This window comes from Lampetra planeri, chromosome 21 (assembly GCF_965212315.1).
Source record: "Lampetra planeri chromosome 21, kcLamPlan1.2.h2, whole genome shotgun sequence".
In the NCBI taxonomy this organism is placed as follows: domain Eukaryota; kingdom Metazoa; phylum Chordata; class Hyperoartia; order Petromyzontiformes; family Petromyzontidae; genus Lampetra; species Lampetra planeri.
The window spans coordinates 2279415-2296714 of NC_136127.1; the positions used below are offsets into that span (position 1 = coordinate 2279415).

Here is a 17300-nt window from a genome sequence, read left to right on the forward strand (position 1 = left end):
CGTGCGGCCTCCCCCGACAATACACAAATGTGAAGACACCCCCCACCATCATCGTGCTGTCACAAACCCCCAATGGTTTCAAATGCGTGGCGGCCCTCACACTGACGATGTCTTATCGGCGAAAGTGGCACCCCCTCTCAGAATTAGTGAAGAGCGCTGCACTGAATTGTTCACGTGGCTACCGCTGGACTCACCTCACTCAGGATAGTGCTGGCCTTCTTGGCAGAAACCTGCTCCACCGACTCGAATGGCTGCCAGCCAATGCCCTTGAACCAGTTGTTGTAGTCGGCCCTGTAGTCATTCTGCACGGGGAGAAGGGGCGACTGTCAACACACCGTGCAACTTAACAAACACCTTCGGTGAGAGGTAGGCGACGGTCCACAAAGGCTGCAGGGTCCCACCACCTTCGGTCGGATAACAGCATGGGGATGAGCAAGTCAAGCCAACGCGACTTTGTGCTCGGATGCGAACTGAGGTGGTGCTCATCTCCCGCTTACAGCACTGAGACAGTGGTGGAATTACCACATTCCTATGGCGGGGGGGGGGGGGGTCCATCTAAGTGTGTAAAAGGAGCTTTACATCTCATCGGATTCCTCCAGTATTAATATTCAATTCCTGTTGACTTTCCCACACAAGTGGTAACTATTTTGTCCACCCCAGAGGGATGATGGGCTGAGTCAACCCCCAAACCAGGAATTGAACTCGCAGCTTTTCAATTGCGAGCCGCACGCTCTACCGCTGATTGTACTTGAGTACACCTGGGTGCAATGTCATGTATGGATTAATGAAACATGATTATTACAGCTTAATTGATATTTAAAGTACATACATGAAGTCGGAGGGCACAACGGTGGCAAGATATTAACTACCTCGCCTGGAATTCAGGAGGTCGTGGGTTTGATCCCGACCCTGACGCCTGTAATATTTGGAGTTTGCGTGTCTCTCTCCCCGTGTTGCATGGATTTTTCTCCGGGCCCTCCGGTTTTTCCCTCTATGTTTAGAAACATGCATTTAGAGCATTCAGCTGTTGTAAATTTCCACTCAATAAGCCACTTCGTTGAGATATAATTTGTGATAGCCAGGTCATTTATCAAAAATAGCTACAGTATACAGCTCAGTGGGCCTTACCGGGTAAAATACAAATATATAGTTTAAATCATAGAATAGTATATTAATGAACATATACACAATGTATACGATCGTATGAATGTAATAGTAATGCTCAATGGAGCAGGAAATCACTGACTTTTTTGATACTTGGCAAGATTGCTGCTCAGATTCGACCAGGGGTTGGCAATCTGTGGCTCCAGAGCCGTGGCTCTTTTCAAGGACTGCTGCCTAATGACCGTTCTTTTTAAAGGACCCACTGTCTCGTATTCACTCACACGCATTGCAGCTGTTGAAATATTGAGGGGGGGTTTTTGGACAAAATGAAAAAAACCTTTTCTTGTTATTTTGGGTTGCCGATCCCCTGGATCAGACGCTTCGGCGCTACACCCGGTGGGGGATGGGGGAAGTGGGGGGGGTGCGAAGGGTGGGGGGAGTGTGGGGGTGGGGAAGGTGGGAAGGGTGGGGGCGTGGGAAGGGTGGGGGGAGTGGTGGGGTGGGAAAGGTGGGAAGGGGGGTGGGAAAGGTGGGAAGGGTGGGGGGAGGGTGAAGGGTGGGGGGGAACCCATCTGGGCTCAAAAAGCTGCTGCTCAGTGGTAGGCCGCGGTGCGAGCTCAAGAGGCCAGTACGCTCACGTTGCTGTAGAGCTGGTTCCCCTGCTTGGCCAGCACCACGGACATGGCGTCGGGCGGCATGAAGTAGCTGTGGACAGGCTGCTTGTAGCTGTAGTTGCTCGCGATGGCCTGTGACTTCTTAGCCAACGTCACGTTCATCATGTCCAGGGGACTGTGGTACTTGGTCTTGGCCTTCTCGTAGTCCTTTTTGTACCCGCGCTACACAGGGGAGAGATCGCGTGTTGAGAAACAGAACATCGGCCTTCAACCGCACTTGCCGAAACCATTCACACGTACAAGAATATGCCTGATGCCGTGTCCGCGCATAGGATACTTTGCTCACAGTTCATCGCCCCCTACTACCTCATTCAAGACCCAAACAACCAATGGCGGAGCCAGGATTTTCAGGTAGGGGGGGCAACCCCTCCAGCAATGAAAAATGATAGGAGTTGTTACTCTTAGTTCTTTCGGTACCGAAAGAACTAAGAGTATGAATCCTTGCAGTCACGAAAGCTTCAAATCTAGAATTAATAGGAGTTGTTAGTTAGTAAGGACTTGTCCCTTGCTTTTTATTCGACGCGTGTGTGGCGATGGCGCAGCCATCGATCGGAGGTCGAATTCGAACCGCGTTGTGTGATCGGCATTGCGCTCGCTGAAGGTGAATGCCTTTAGGGAAGTCGTGTGCTGTATACGCAACTGCGCACAATTCTGTGAGTCACTTATAACTGCTTTGCCGTTACTTATTGCCAATTATGGACTCGGACTATTGTCCTATCATCTCATAGAGTCCCTGGCACGTAATAATATGCTACACAGTGGCAGTGGGGGTCACAAAATGCCGATTTATTACTAATAAACCCCAATGATCCGATCGAAATTAGGGATTTCGATCAGATCATTGGGGGGGCACGTGCCAAACCCCCCCCCCCCGCCCCCCCACTGGCTCCGCCAGTGCAAACAACCACACCGTCTGGCTTTGACATTCCCCGAAGGCACTCGTAGAAACATAATCCGCATCAGAACATTAGGAAGCCAATGCGCACATCTTCTTCATAAGTGGAAATTAAAGGCACAAGCCAGAGGAGTGCAATTGTGACCATGCCACCGAAACGATGCATAATGGTTATAACTCATGTTAGAATTGACAGACAACTTGGAGTGGTTGGCGAGGGCGACCAACTGGACCAAGTTCACAGCCACCACCAGCCTTGGTGTCATCCACACGGTGTGTAATTGCCCTCTACCCCAGAGTGAACAAATGGGCGCGCACAGATACAAGAGCCCTTTCATCAAATCCCACGAACTACGGTCATTCTCGCAGCAGCGGCTTTTGGCTGGCCATCGAACAAAGACAGTCACCGCTTCGTGCGCTTTCAGATTCGCTTCTGCGGCCATCTGGAACGCTCTTCCTTTCGATATTAGGAAGCCACTGGAGCTATGCACTTTTAAATCCAGATTTTAAACTCATTTCTTTCGAGCTGCTTTTTGTGTTTAGTTTGTTGTCCTTCCCCCGCACCTCTGATGAGCATGGTTGGCTACGTACAGTGCAAAAGAAGTTAAACATACATACAAACTATGGACCATATAGTAAACCACTGGAGTCTGCGCTCTTTCAACAGAGGAATAACCAAATGACACGAACTCTCTCCTGAAGCCCTTCGTGGCAAGCAGCCATCGACATTGGAATTCAACTCCTGAACACATTGCCATGTGCAAGAAGAGAAATCGCCCTCTACTGGCAGACGAATGCCCACTTACAGCCCAGTGCAGTGGACACCTTGTGCCACATAGGGACAGCTTCCACTGGGGGTTCCCTTGGCTAGACTACAGAAGGGCACTGTAATGGTTTAGAGAAAATATGTGATGTAAGCCGCTTTGAGTTGCTTAGGAATTTAATCAGCCATCCATATGTGAATCCTTATCCCGCCATGCTACATTCGTGTCATTTGCGTATCCCGACCAACGTACCTCGCTTTGAATGTTTGCCACATGTATCGAGTGGCGGAGCTTCGGGTCGTCTTCGATGCTCAGGGCCCCGATCATTTTGCCACGGCTCTTCTCATAATCCTTCTTGTACTTGACCTGCCGCATCACAAGTCAGGGTCACGCGTGTAAGAGCCATGCATGGTTATGTATATATATACACAGTTCTTCTGACTCGTTTCTTTGTGTATCCAGTCACCGGTGCACAGCTAGCTACACAAATGCATATACAGTTTTTGTCTTTTTGAATTTCTAATAACTTACTCAAAGATCGCCCACCGTGTGTTCATTTAGCCATACAGCCCCAACCGACAATTATAATAAAAATTAGAATGATTCAAATGTATAACGCGCATTCCATACAAGGATCCCAATCCACTGCTGGACAAGGGACTCCCCACGCTGTGTGGGCCATCGATATTAATTTCACCGTACTTCACCGCACTGCTCAATGCTGGCTGTTGAAGGTGGGGACAGTGGGAGCACAAAAGCACAGTACAGTGATAGATTTTGCTGCACTATCTCATGCTGTAACGAACACAGCTGCGCAGACAGCTGTGACACCTGTTTTACCCATAACAGGTTTTTGATTTAGATGGCATGAATATAAATGTGTCGTTAAACCCGCCACCACCCGACGCAGCCAATTAATGTATTACTAGTACTGCATACCGGTTGTGTGTTGGAGAATAAACCCACAACATTTACAATTCAAGTACCGTGACGTTTCGCCAGTAATTACCACAAGCATCATCAGGCGACAAGCCAGAGTTGTGGAGAAATCCTGCTGTTTCAGTCTCAACGAGAGGGATAAATGTGATGTCGTCACTGGTGAGGCAACCTGTTTTACACATTGGGGTAACCCATTCCAAGCACTATCCAGGCTCGGTCCTGCTTCGCCTCGAATGAGACTGCGTGCATCTCAGGTAATTTGATCATGGGCACTGTGTGTGTTATAATATTTTCGGATGTATATGGATTTGTCAAAATTATAACCTTAAGTGTTTCTTATTTCTTCATGCCGTGGCCACAAAACTTCGCCCTTATATAATCGACTCTACCCCAATTTGCGTTGTACGCACTCCCTTCGTTTTGACTTTAAAAACTAACGATTTGTTACATGAAGTTACAAATAAAAAAAATATTTCTATTTGTCAAAGTGCAATGGAAAATCTCGGAATGATAAACGTAAAAAAAATCCTGAAAAAAATGTTTGATCATCCAGCATAAAGTTTAATCTTATTAAATGTGACCTTCATGAATACTACTCCAGAGTACGTAGAAGATAAGTTTGTAATCACACTAAAATGACTGTACTTATAAAACTAACGAATTGGTGATGCTGCATTGGCTGTGGTGCACAAGCACAAAAAACCTGCATATTTAAAAACGCACCTTTAAATTTTGTTCTAATCGTTTGTCAATGACCGTGTTTATGAACCACGTGTTACAGCAGGTGGCAAGCACCGATGACACACTTTCTTCTTCAGACGCACTCTTTTGGGAGGGTCTTGCATTGGGTTATCTGACTAATTGCCTATATGACTAGTTTTATTGCATGTGGCAACAGTAGCAGATAATTGGGATTATACAGAGCAAGTTTTCCCCCTCTAGACTGGCAGACGACAGGGCTTGGACAATAAGTTGATGCCAGTTTCTGGCTACCTCTCAGCTTACCTCTCGTTTTGGCCCAATGCGTTTGAGAGTATTTGACTGCGATCAATTTTCACACTTCATTGAGCTTGGAAAAAAATTAGCTCTATATCTCAGTATTAGGCCTCACCTGGTAAAATACAAACATGTTTATTTTAATTTTTAAGAGCAGGTGAGGGGGCAGCCGACTAGGGACTTACTTCGCTGGCATCATTGCTGTGCTTTTTGGCGGCCACGATGGGAATGGAGTCGAGTTTGATTTCAAACTTCTTGTCTTTGGTCTCTTCCCAGTCCATCTTGTAGGCATTCTAAAGTAGAGAAGGCAGCAGCAGCAGTCAGTCAGTCGTAGGGGGGTTAGGCAGGGAAAGGAAAAACAAGAGACAACTGGAATATGATGCAGAGGCTTTTGAAATGTATCCTCAATAGGGGATGATAAATGTCACACTCACTTTTATAATGTTCTAAAACCAATTATAATTCATGCGATTCGTGACTAACGTGTTATAGTAATGTAACAATTCCACCACTTGCTCAAAGGTTGCCAAGAGTGATAAGCACTGCCCAAGCGTTTATTTAAGCTGGGTAATGGAATTTAGTTTGTATGCTATCGTATGTTTTAAACATATACATATACACATTGTGGAAACCATCCTCACAATCACATCATAAACATGAATCCCATAACATTTTTCCATCACAAACATGTGGAAATGTAATAATTCGCTTTTATTTCGGATGTATTACTTTTTTTATTTGAAGTGACATTTTGTAATGATAAATTGGGTAATTATAGGACCTTCATGTCATCCACATGATCTCAGTAATTATTTATGGCTTACATCTTTGGTGGCAGACACATTTCCACCGTTTCTAAGACTGAAACTGACTCAAAGGCCCTCAACTTTAAGCTCTGAACCTTTCATTAATTACCAACAATTTGCTTTTACCAAATTCTAGACTCAATATTTATCATCATCATCATAATACAAACAAAAATCTAAAAGGTCAAAAACCGTGTTTGAATATTCATGACAAGGGGGAAATATGCACGCAAGGTCTCCGAATGGACGTTCGGGTTGCACCAGGGTTTTCTCCGATGTTTCCCTCCACGCGCGAGTTTCTTCAGAAAAAAAAAAGGAGCGAAACGCCTCGGTGTGATGCCGACCAAGGCGGGGCGGGAGAGAGCTTTAGAGCACAGCCACGAAAACCTAGCGAGCAGAGCCGCACGAGGTCTTTCACTTAACCAGGCACGTCTCCCCGCGCGGACTCACTTCGCTCAGGTTGTAGGCGTTGGCGCGGGCCTGCACCAGGGGAGGGTAGTCCGCCGGGAGGTTGCACTTGAACTTGTCTTTTTCGTACGCCTGTTTGTAGTTCACCTGTTTGCGGCAGGCCGACGTAGCATCAAGAAAGTCCCATTGGTTAGTGAAGCTCTCCAGTGATTAACGGATGTAAAAGAAATATCATTTCTTTTTTTGCTCAGATGCTAAGCAAACTTACGTTCATGAAAGATAGGAAACATTTTTGAGGGAAAGATGTTGACAAAAAAATCGAACAACATTTATTTCGCACACTTCCACGAAATTTGCACGGACAGGTAAATCATAAAAAAACTATGACGCCAACAAGACGCGTTATTTCCCATCAGGACGAAAATGCTGTTCACCGTCGGGGAAAAAAAACGAGCGTGGAACGTACATCGCTGAGTTGTTGGGCGTTGACTTTGGCCTGCAGCATCACCGGGGTGTCCATGGACTGCGTGAAGGGCACGGTGTCTGGGTGCTTCTTGTAGACCAGCTGCAAAGACGACCACAGCACATCGCTCGCTGGCACTTTCACTTGTTTATTGAAAGATGTGTATGTATGTATGTACGTTGAACTTCTTTTGCACCGTACGTAGCTTACCGTGGCTAATCGGTGGTGCGGGATATAGGCAATGCATGCAGATAACTCCTTCATCAAGCATGAAAGGGCAAGCGATTGTGTGCGTTCCATATAATACATGTGAAAAACACACGGGAAGCTAAAGGTTGTTTAGATGCGCAATATTAGTTAAAAATTTCTGCCGATGGTTCTCAAAAGCTTATCAGGTTTGAGTCTGAGCCTGGATGGTGCTTGGATGGCAACAACCATGCATTAACAGGTGTTATAGGCTGCTGCGGGTCTGTATTATGGGCAGCAGAGGGCAGTGTAGAAAAACCCAACTAAACTCTTCTTATTTTACGAGGTAAGGACCACTTGAGCTGTGTAGCTCTTTTTCAGAAGTGACCTGGCCACAAATGATAGCTCAACGAAGTGGCTTATCACGTGGAAATGTATGACAGCCAAATAATCTAAAGAAATGTTTCTAAATGTGAAGGGAAAAATCGGAGGACCCAGAGAAAAATCCATGCGAACACGGAAAGAACATGTAAACTCCAAATATTACAGGCGTGAGGGTTGGGATCGAACCCACGACCTCCTGAATGCCAGGCGAGGAAGTTAACATCTCACCACCGTTTTGCTCAAAAATCCATTGCATTCCACTTCACTGCTCCCCACCTTCGCCAAACCGCATTGACCATCATGGTGAAGCATGGTCAAACAACCCCAATAGCCACACAGTGTGGAGAGGGCCTTATCTCGCAAATGTACACAGTGCTGTACATTTTACGTACGTTACACAAACTTAAACAAATTAAATAAACGTTGCGTGTTCCTTGCTCTATCTGTACATCAAATATATAGTCAAATGATGATGGCTGCTCCAAAATCTGCAGCGCATATTACAACGTATGATTTTCACCATAAATATCATCTCTTACTTGAAATAAAAATGTGAAATAATAATTTACAGTCCCCTGTCAATCTGAGAGACACAGGCCTCAACCACACTGTGTCATTCGTTATCGTTGTTTGACCATACTTCACCATGCTGGTTATCTTGCAGGTTTGTGAAGAGGGCGTTCAAGATATATCACCTGCCACCAATATTAAGCCATGACCAGGAGTTTAAACCGGGTAACCAGGTTTATAGGCACAGCGTGCTAAGCACTGCACCACCACGATATTCCTACTTTAATGTTTTTAAATGTATAGACAAGGTGGCTGTCATTCGCTATTTAAACCTTGCTAAAGGCCACATGGCCAAACATTGGTATGAATTCACCCACTAATTGCATTTGGCAAGTTCTACGTATTGGTGGATGTTTTCTCGCAGCTTCGTAAGGGTATCTCATTGCGTATTTTCAACGTTTAAACAGCATGTACGCGGAATGCACTTTTTTGTTTCCAGAGTCCGGGGGGGGGGGGGGGTGGCAGCACTCACATCCTTGAATTGAGCCACCTTCTTCATGGCTTCATACTCAGCTGTCATGGTCATCGGGAAGTAGCACATGGTCTTGTCTGCCTCATAATCGGCCTTGTAGAGTTTCTGCAAAACAAACGCAGCATAAAGAACGGCAGTGTCTCAGCGGCTGTTATGGCTTTAACTTTTCTCAACATAACCTGATCTAGAAAACTATAAACTAAACTATTTTTTTTACTTCACCAGGTGAGGCCCACTGAGCTATACAGCTATATTGCAGAACCGACCTGGCCATCACAAATGATAGCTCAACGAATTGACTGATGATCATGTGGAAGTTTATGGCAGTCCAATACTTTGAACGTATGTTTCTAAATATGGAGGGAAAAACCGGAGGACCTGGAGAAAAATCCACGAGACCACGGGGAGACATGCAAACTCCAAATACACAGTAGGCATCAGGTTCAGGATCAAACCCACCACCTCCTGCATACCAGGCAAGGGAGTTAAGATCTCACCATTTTATTTTCTTACATATTTAATTTCCTGACAAAATATTTATGAAACAACTTCTTTAATGATTAAATCATACAATAAATAGCTATTTCCCATTTAATTATCACTTTGCAAATAGTTTTTTTCCAGAGTAAATGACGACATGGAGATAACAGGCATCGCGATATTTGGTTACTTTAATTAATTAGTTTTCATATTATTGACAGCAGGTGCATTTATAAGCATTACAAACTGTAAAGTTTCAATGAATAGAAAACTCATGGTGTGCTTTTGGCAAATTACTTCAGCTGATGAACTATAAGGTTCTGCTTATATATGTATAATTAAAGTGCAGGGAAGCACAAAATCAATACAATGAAAACGTGAAACGCAACTACGAGGTGATTGGATTATGATATTGTGATAATCGTCAATGTGTGATATCTGTTCCTGATAACGATTTTTGGGTAAGATAGGGTGAGTGTAAATATGTCGTACACCCACCTCCACCCGACACAGCCAACGAGTAAGGCTTGTCACGTGAACTACTTCAACACACCGGTGTGTTCGAGAGCAAACGATCGACTTTATCATGTAGGCATTCGTGACCATTGCTGTTTGTCGCCTGACGGAGCTGTTTTTTATAATTACTGGTGAAACATAATACTCGAATTGTAAATATTGTGAGTTTACTCTCCAACACACCTGTGCGCCGAACTAATTGGTATGTTTTTGTTTACGTGATAAACCTTACTAATTGGCCGTGTTGGGCATAATATGACCCCGAATTATGCAGTATGCAGGATTCGCAGCATCAAAGGGAGGGAGTGGGGTTAGCAGTAATAGAGGGAAGGAATTTTAAAGTAAGGAGCTGCAGCAGCTAAACCACCACGTAAAACACTAAAATATAAACTACATCAGTATCATCAATATACTAAATATACTCTCCAATAAGCTGAGCTACTAACAGTAAATCATACATTACAATTCTATGTCGCAAAAAATATAATATGCCTCCAGCTAACAAGTAGTGACTAATCCCATATCTGCATTTCCAAATAAATATGCTAAATTCCTCTTGGTATGCAAATTCCTTTGTCAAGGCGCTCTTCCCCCTCCAACCCAGCTTAAATATACGCTGCCAAGCCTGGTGGTGTTCATTCAGATGCTATCTTTCCGACAGACCTGTTCTTCACCTGAGGACGGCTGCTTGCGTTGTGGCCGAAACGTCGTGAGAATTATTTTATTATGTTTTATTTTTATTATTTTATTATTTTCCTTCTACGTGACTTTACCGAAAGAACCAAGAAGAAAAATAGACATAGTGTTTTAGTTTTCTCGTATTGAAATAGCTGTACCCCCTATGGACCTGAAAACTCAATTTCCCTGTACAAGAACACGGGGTAAACCATGTGGATTGACAGCTGTGCCTACGTCTTAAATTGTTACATCGGTCGTCGCATCGTGAGAAATGATAGAGGCGGCGGGCGACGCTACTCACGGCGTTCTGAATTTCTGCCACGCGACGAGAGTTGGCCATGTGGGGGTCGTCCGGGCTGCCGATGTAGTGGCCCCTGTTCCGTTCGTAGGCCTCCTTGTAGTGCACCTGCAGGCCACAAACACCGCACACGGACAGGATATGCAAAGTGTTCAGTTGCTTTGTTTATGAATCACGTGGCTAGGTGTGGAACAGCCGATCTGCAAATCTACACAGCAATTCCTCGCCAAGTTGTGGGGGTTATGTCCCTGGAAAGCCCCAGTGGCAAAACCGTGGTTGGCAAGACTGAAGGCTTATGGAAAATAGGGGGTTAGGTTCCGTGGACGCGGTTAACATTCTCATCGAAGCCTACCTACGCATCCTATGCATTCAGTACACATGAGAAATATGTACAGTACGTTATAACATACAGTATACCCTGTACGAACAAAACAATTCCTTTAATATTAAGTGAACACAAATACGTTCAATTACCTTTAACATGTGGGGCCGTCCGTAAATGACGTCACGCGATTTTTGACCGCCCCCCCTCATCACACGGTGTCACAAAAAGTCAGACCCCCCCTCAAATATGACGTCACAAAGCTCTGCCCCCCAAAAAATATAAAACATGCTTCAAATCGCTTTAACTATTTATTTAAGTAGAACGTGTTGTCTATATTTATTTAAAGTTGCGCACTTTGTATGTGACGTCACATTTCTCAAACCCCCCCCCCCCTCGTCACACATCGTCACAAATGTCTGACCCCCCCCCCCCAGGTGCGTGACGTCATTTATGGACGGCCCTTGTATACTATAGTGAAGTCCAGATAACGATGAGAGTGACGATGATGACGATGTTGGTGATGTTATGGAGGGGGGGGAGGTTGGTTTTAGAGATGAGAGGCTCTCCCCCTCCTCAGAACTCGTTCCTCTAAAGCAGTGGTTCTTAACTTTTTATGCAGCATTTGCAGCCCCGTTCTTCTCAATCGTTAAAAAAAGTATAATGATATACTTGATATACAAAGTAGTTGTACTTAGGTGCCCGTGCTTAATTTGTGTTTTCGATTATTTGTCTTCTAAAAAAATCTGTCCGTGTCTCGCACACACCCAGACAGGGCATCACGCACGGGGTGCGGTGATGCCCTCCAGGTTAAGGAGAACCACACCGATCTATTGAGACGTGCCACCACTCGTCTCGACCTCTTTACACTACACTCGCCCTCACCACCAGCTCGTCGCTTAGGAGGTCATGATTAAGGGCGACATTTCGTGGTATTAGTCCAGTAATTACAGTACACTTTCACGAGGTATACATTACGGCACTTACGACGTATTTGGCAACCGCTGCATAACACTGCTGATACCACTCGGATAAGTACGCCTTTTGGCGTCCTCTGGTCTAACACCGTTTTCAGACGAGGCTCAAAAGAAAGATGTCTCTGGTGTGGACAAATCAGTTTCAAGGACAATGCATGTATTATCAGAGTATGTTTTTTGTTTGCATTCTGACCACAAGTATTGTGGTTACTGCAGACATGATTCCTTGTAAAAGGTTTCAGTTTGGTGTTTTAACATCTTAACACCTGTTTTGTTGCCAGAAAAAAGGGAAACCCTATGATCATATTTTGGTACTGGCAAAGGAGGTCCCATGATGATTGTAAATTTCTTAAATTGTAAAAGAAATAACGAAAAAAATGGGACTCAATGTTATTGCAGACATTTGCACATTTTTTTCTCTAATTTTTTTGGAAATCACATAAAAGTGTATCCTGCCATAAATAATAACTTTTATGTAATCGTCGTTATTTGGGAAGAGTAAAATCAAGAAATTAACTGTGTGTGCACTTTAAACAACAATAACAACCAACAATCGCTGCTACCATCGCACACAGATTAAGGATCCCTCTGGCTACCGAACACCAGTGGGGTGCAACAGCTCACGTGGAACAAGTTCATTTATGTCATGAGCTATTATATTGCATTGGACATTATAGTAACAAATGTCAGCCTTTGCGCATTTGTTCAATCCTATTTTCAGCATTGGAGAAGAACCTAAACTTGTGGACAATGTGAACTGGTGATGACAACAGGTGGAGGAATTAACTTGTCATGGGCATCAACCCTCAATTATGAAGATGACAACTGGACAGATGTTCCACGTGTATTGAGGACATCATGTGTTGCTGTAGAATTATCTGCTTTATACGGAGCACGATATTTACGCTGTATGAAATACAATTATTGCTGTCATTGTTCCCTGGACGTTCTTGGATATGGGGAGCCTGAGTGCTCGCCGGTTGATGTTATCCCACGCACTCCGTGCTCTGTTCGCCTCCGAGCTCCGAGTCGCGTTTTGCTTTGTTTATCTGTGGTGGTCTTGGATCTTGTTTTTTTTATGATGATCATTTTTTGAGATGTTAAAATGTCAAGCGTTTCGAGATGAATTTTTGCACGAACTACACTATAAAACATTATTACTACGAGCGTGTTTTCCCGTGAGTTGGGGGATGCAGTGGCATGAGCCGGGTGCGTGAGGTTGGACTGCGGCACTCACGTTGCTGGTGAATTTCTTGAGTACCGCGTCCATTCTGAACTGGGGGGTGTCGCACACGTTGATGCTGTGGCCACGGTTCTTGTGATATGACTTTTTGTATTCGTGCTGTCGGGAGAGAAAACAAACGCAAGAGAAACACAGACGGTGATCCATGCTCAGATCTTCGCTTTGTTAACGGCCTGTCGAACTTAGGAGCCCGTTCTAGGCACAGTTTTGCTCAGTTTGTGAGTGTCACATCAAGAGGTCTGTTAACAGTCCGACAAAATTTTTTTATTTTTCAGGTGGATGATACGGTCGGCACAGTACTTGACTCACAAAAATCTAGTCCGTGGTCGACTCAGCCCATCAGGCCTCGAGGGCTGATAAAATGAATTATTCGCATTTTCTGGGAGGCCCCGCACAGGGGCCTCCCAAAGGGCATAACATGTTGTCTTAATTGCTATGCAAGACACACTCTTGCGAGGCATATACAAATTCCATTAACCTCATGAGGATCAGAGGTCTACCAAGGTGATGTTAGTCATTCTGTAAAACACACTTCCAGGTGCCATTCACCGCACAAGGTGATTCACTGCTCAGCTGGCAGAGTGCCAACTGCTTTGTCTGAGCGATGGCACTTTTGAAAAAAAATGCAATGAAGCGCAACTAAAAAGCTCGTTTGTGTTTCGTCCTCGATACTCACGTCGCTGAGGTTCTTAGAGACGTGGCGTGCTTGCTTCATGGCGGGGTTCTCCGTGGCTGGCAGCGTATTGTAGCCGGCCACGTCCTTCGTCTTTTCATAGGCAGCTCTGTACTTCACCTGCGGGTGGCACGAACACACGCCCGGTCATCGTCCTCCCCTCCCTGATCTAAACACTTCCCTCAACAAGTATGTAGGCGTTGTAATCGACATTTGGGTCACGTCACCACGTGAGTGAAAGGCCAATGTGTGTTGTACCACCCTCCTCCACCCACCGTAAAGTTGTCACGTAATTTAAAACGTGCCAATGCATTACTAGCTCAGCTCGCCGGTGTGTTGAAGCGCAATCCAGTGGGTTAAAATGTATGTGGATTACTCTTCAACACAGCGGTGAGCTGAAGCAGTTTGCAGTTAACTCAAAAATCTATTATAAATCATAACGTTGGCCACAGGAGCCTCAGCATTAACAAATATGTTGACAATTTAATTTTGACATCTTTACAACGCTGACCTTGGCTATATATACTATGCTTAAGTAATTGTTCAATTATTAAGACAGTGGAGTTATTACATTTATCGCATAATAATATATGATCTGCTGTGTTTTGATGGCAATGTCTTTCCTAATGTCACAACAGCTAATCGCATATCTGCATTTCCCATAAATATGCTAAATTCCTTTTGATATGCAAATTATTTTGTCAAGGCGATCTTCCCCCCTCCATCCCAGCTTAAATAGATGCTCCAAGCCTGGGGTGTTTCATTCAGACTCTGTCTTCTCGACAGATCTGTTCTCCACCTGAGGACGGCTGCTTGCGTTGTGGCCGAAACGTCGTGAGAATTATTTTATTATGTTTATTTTTATTATTTTATTATTTCCATTCTACGTGACTTTACCGAAAGAACCAAGAAGATGAGCTGGGATTATATATGAATTACAACACACATAATCCATGGTGTAAAGTTAATAAAGAATACTGTGCATGAAGAAAGCTCCTAACAGATGGAACTTAATTCCTAAAGAGGCCTCACTACACCTGATTAAGCTCCCAGCACTGAAGAACCACCTTAAGCCAAAATCAAAGGGTGACTCTTTGGCGACCATCGGCTTCACGCCCAGTGTCAAACGATGCAGAGCCATTTACATTCCATGGGATAAAGAGTTTCCGCTTTAAAAACAACAACAAGAATAATAACAACAACGTCAACTTGTCACGAGCCTCATGGCATTCGTTTACTCTCGGTGAAAGAGAACGACTCGGAGGCGCGCGAGGCGGAACCACGGTGAGGTGGGGATGGCAGCAGCCATGTACTGATCTGGCGCCAAATTCTCCCGCAAGCTCTGCAGTCCTCTGTATACCAAGGTGCTATCCTCTGTATACCAAGGTGCTATCAGCCAATTAGTGAGCGTTTTGCACGTGGGAGGAAATCGAAGCGCCCAGATAAACCCCACCTGCGTGTGAGCGGGAAAACACTCTATCCCATCCAGATGGAACAGGTGGAGTTCACATTTTCTGTACCGCTGTCTACCGGCAAGCCCCCCCATGTACCATTCCCATTCCCGCTGTAATGCGCACTGTGATCCCCACTACTTTATTGGGGCGTTATTGGTGCGTAAAATAAAGATCGATCGATTGACAGGGCCTCACCTGACTCGCATTGACACCCGCCTTCTTAACCATCTCATACTCGGGGGTGTCCGTGGAATCCACAAAGAGCTTGTCTTTGCTCTCGTTGAAGGCCTTCTTGTACTTGTTCTGAAAGATGAAGAGAAACGCGGACACCGCTCGGCATGCTGGCTGGCTGGCTGGTTGGCCGGTGATGCAACTTAGAGATAATGACAGCTGTGATTTAGGTGCAGACAGTTGTTTAAGTCGTAAACACAAAAAGGTACATTCTCTGAGTACTAAATTGTTATTATTATTGCAATGTGTACACAGCCACACCGATTTAATTATATTATATATTGTAATATATGACTAATATTGTAATATATATTGTAATATAATATGCTGACCACTGATATATGCACAGATTTTCTGCAAAAACAGCTTTAAAATTATTTGGTGAAATCACAAATTATGCGGTGATGCTGCTGCTTCTGCTGACTTAGCACGGGTGCACAAATGACAATTAATAACACTTGGGAACACATTCGTCAAGAAGAAACCATTGCCCCTGAAATTTCATTCATCACATATTTTCTATACGTGTCCTTTTAAGGAAGTGCTATTGATGAGTGTGTTGAAACTTTCAACGATGCTCTTGTAACAAAACTAAACGTAGCCGCTGTTCATTCGTCGTCGTTTACATTTCTGCCAATTAAAAAAAAATCTCGAAGGCCTGACGTTAATTCCTTTTCATTACAATTAAACACGTTTGTTTTCTCTTATATGACTCTGTTGTCCTTCCCCTGCACCTAAGATGAGCACAGTTGGCTACGTGCAGCGCGATAGAAATTAAACGTACATACATCTTATCGTAACTTTTCAAAGTCGCACACGAATCTAATTTTGATGGCACCTATCCTGTCTCTAAAAATGACCGTTGTTCAACACTCACGATGCTGATGTTGTCGGAGTTCATTTTGGCCACGGCGACGTCATAGCAGGGGGCCTGACTCCACTTGCCCTTGACAGACTTATCGTAGTCATTGTGGTAGTTCATCTGTTGTGGGGAAAGCGAGCAGGGTGGTCGGGGGAGGGCCCCGGTCAAATATCACAACATCGTTTTAATGACAATTGCAGAAGCAACTCTAAGAGAGGATAGCAAGTAAGAGGAGAGCAAGAGAGAAAAACAATCGATTTAAAAAATGTTTAATTTACACTTGTAAATATTTGAATAATTCCGTTCTGTAAATGAGCATTGATAAGTACATGACCTGTCATTAATGTTGCACTTTAACACTTTGAGTCCCCTACATGGGGGCTATTTGTGAGTGATAGCGTGAGTACAAGAGCGAGAGAGATTGCGAGAGAATGAGAGAGAGAAGAGAACACAGAAAGAGTGTGTACGTGCAGTGGTTAGCGCGCTGCACTGCGAACCCGGAGAGCCGAGTTCGATTCCCGCTCACGACCAACATTTAGTGACAAACATCTGAACCGGTTCTTGGCCTCCCGTAGCTCGATTCAGCTTTAAATGAGTACCTGGTGCGGTGCGTAAACACCAGCACTGGGGTGGCAAAGGTGGCCGGGCGTGGCGTTGGCCACCCACCGCCTCGTGTGCCATGCGGGCCTCCACAGGAGCTCACGAAATGAATTTGCCCCAACAGTCTATGGCACTAGCCCCACAATATCTACAGGAACTGACCCATCTTTAGACACCAACGAAGTCCCTGAGATTTTAGGATCGTCTTCTTCAAAATATTTCTAGGTCAAGGCTCCTTTGCTGGGGTGATCGGGCTTTTGCCAGTGCAGCTCCCAAACTTTTGAATGCTTTGCTAATAAGGCAAT

At 44.6% G+C, this 17300-nt stretch overlaps 1 protein-coding gene across 1 annotated transcript in view; it reads right to left on the reverse strand.

Annotated features, from left to right (window-relative positions):
* NEB (nebulin) overlaps positions 1-17300 on the reverse strand; it is a 212268-nt gene that overhangs the window by 174926 nt on the left and 20042 nt on the right. Inside the window, exons 9-20 of the mRNA XM_078603725.1 lie at positions 16411-16515; positions 15498-15605; positions 13852-13968; positions 13170-13274; positions 10637-10741; positions 8662-8766; positions 7053-7151; positions 6629-6733; positions 5558-5665; positions 3690-3803; positions 1743-1940; positions 195-302 (exon numbers count right to left, since the gene is read on the reverse strand). Coding sequence (XP_078459851.1) covers positions 195-302; positions 1743-1940; positions 3690-3803; positions 5558-5665; positions 6629-6733; positions 7053-7151; positions 8662-8766; positions 10637-10741; positions 13170-13274; positions 13852-13968; positions 15498-15605; positions 16411-16515 — 1377 coding nt within the window. The remainder of the gene's footprint in view (positions 1-194; positions 303-1742; positions 1941-3689; positions 3804-5557; positions 5666-6628; positions 6734-7052; positions 7152-8661; positions 8767-10636; positions 10742-13169; positions 13275-13851; positions 13969-15497; positions 15606-16410; positions 16516-17300) is intronic.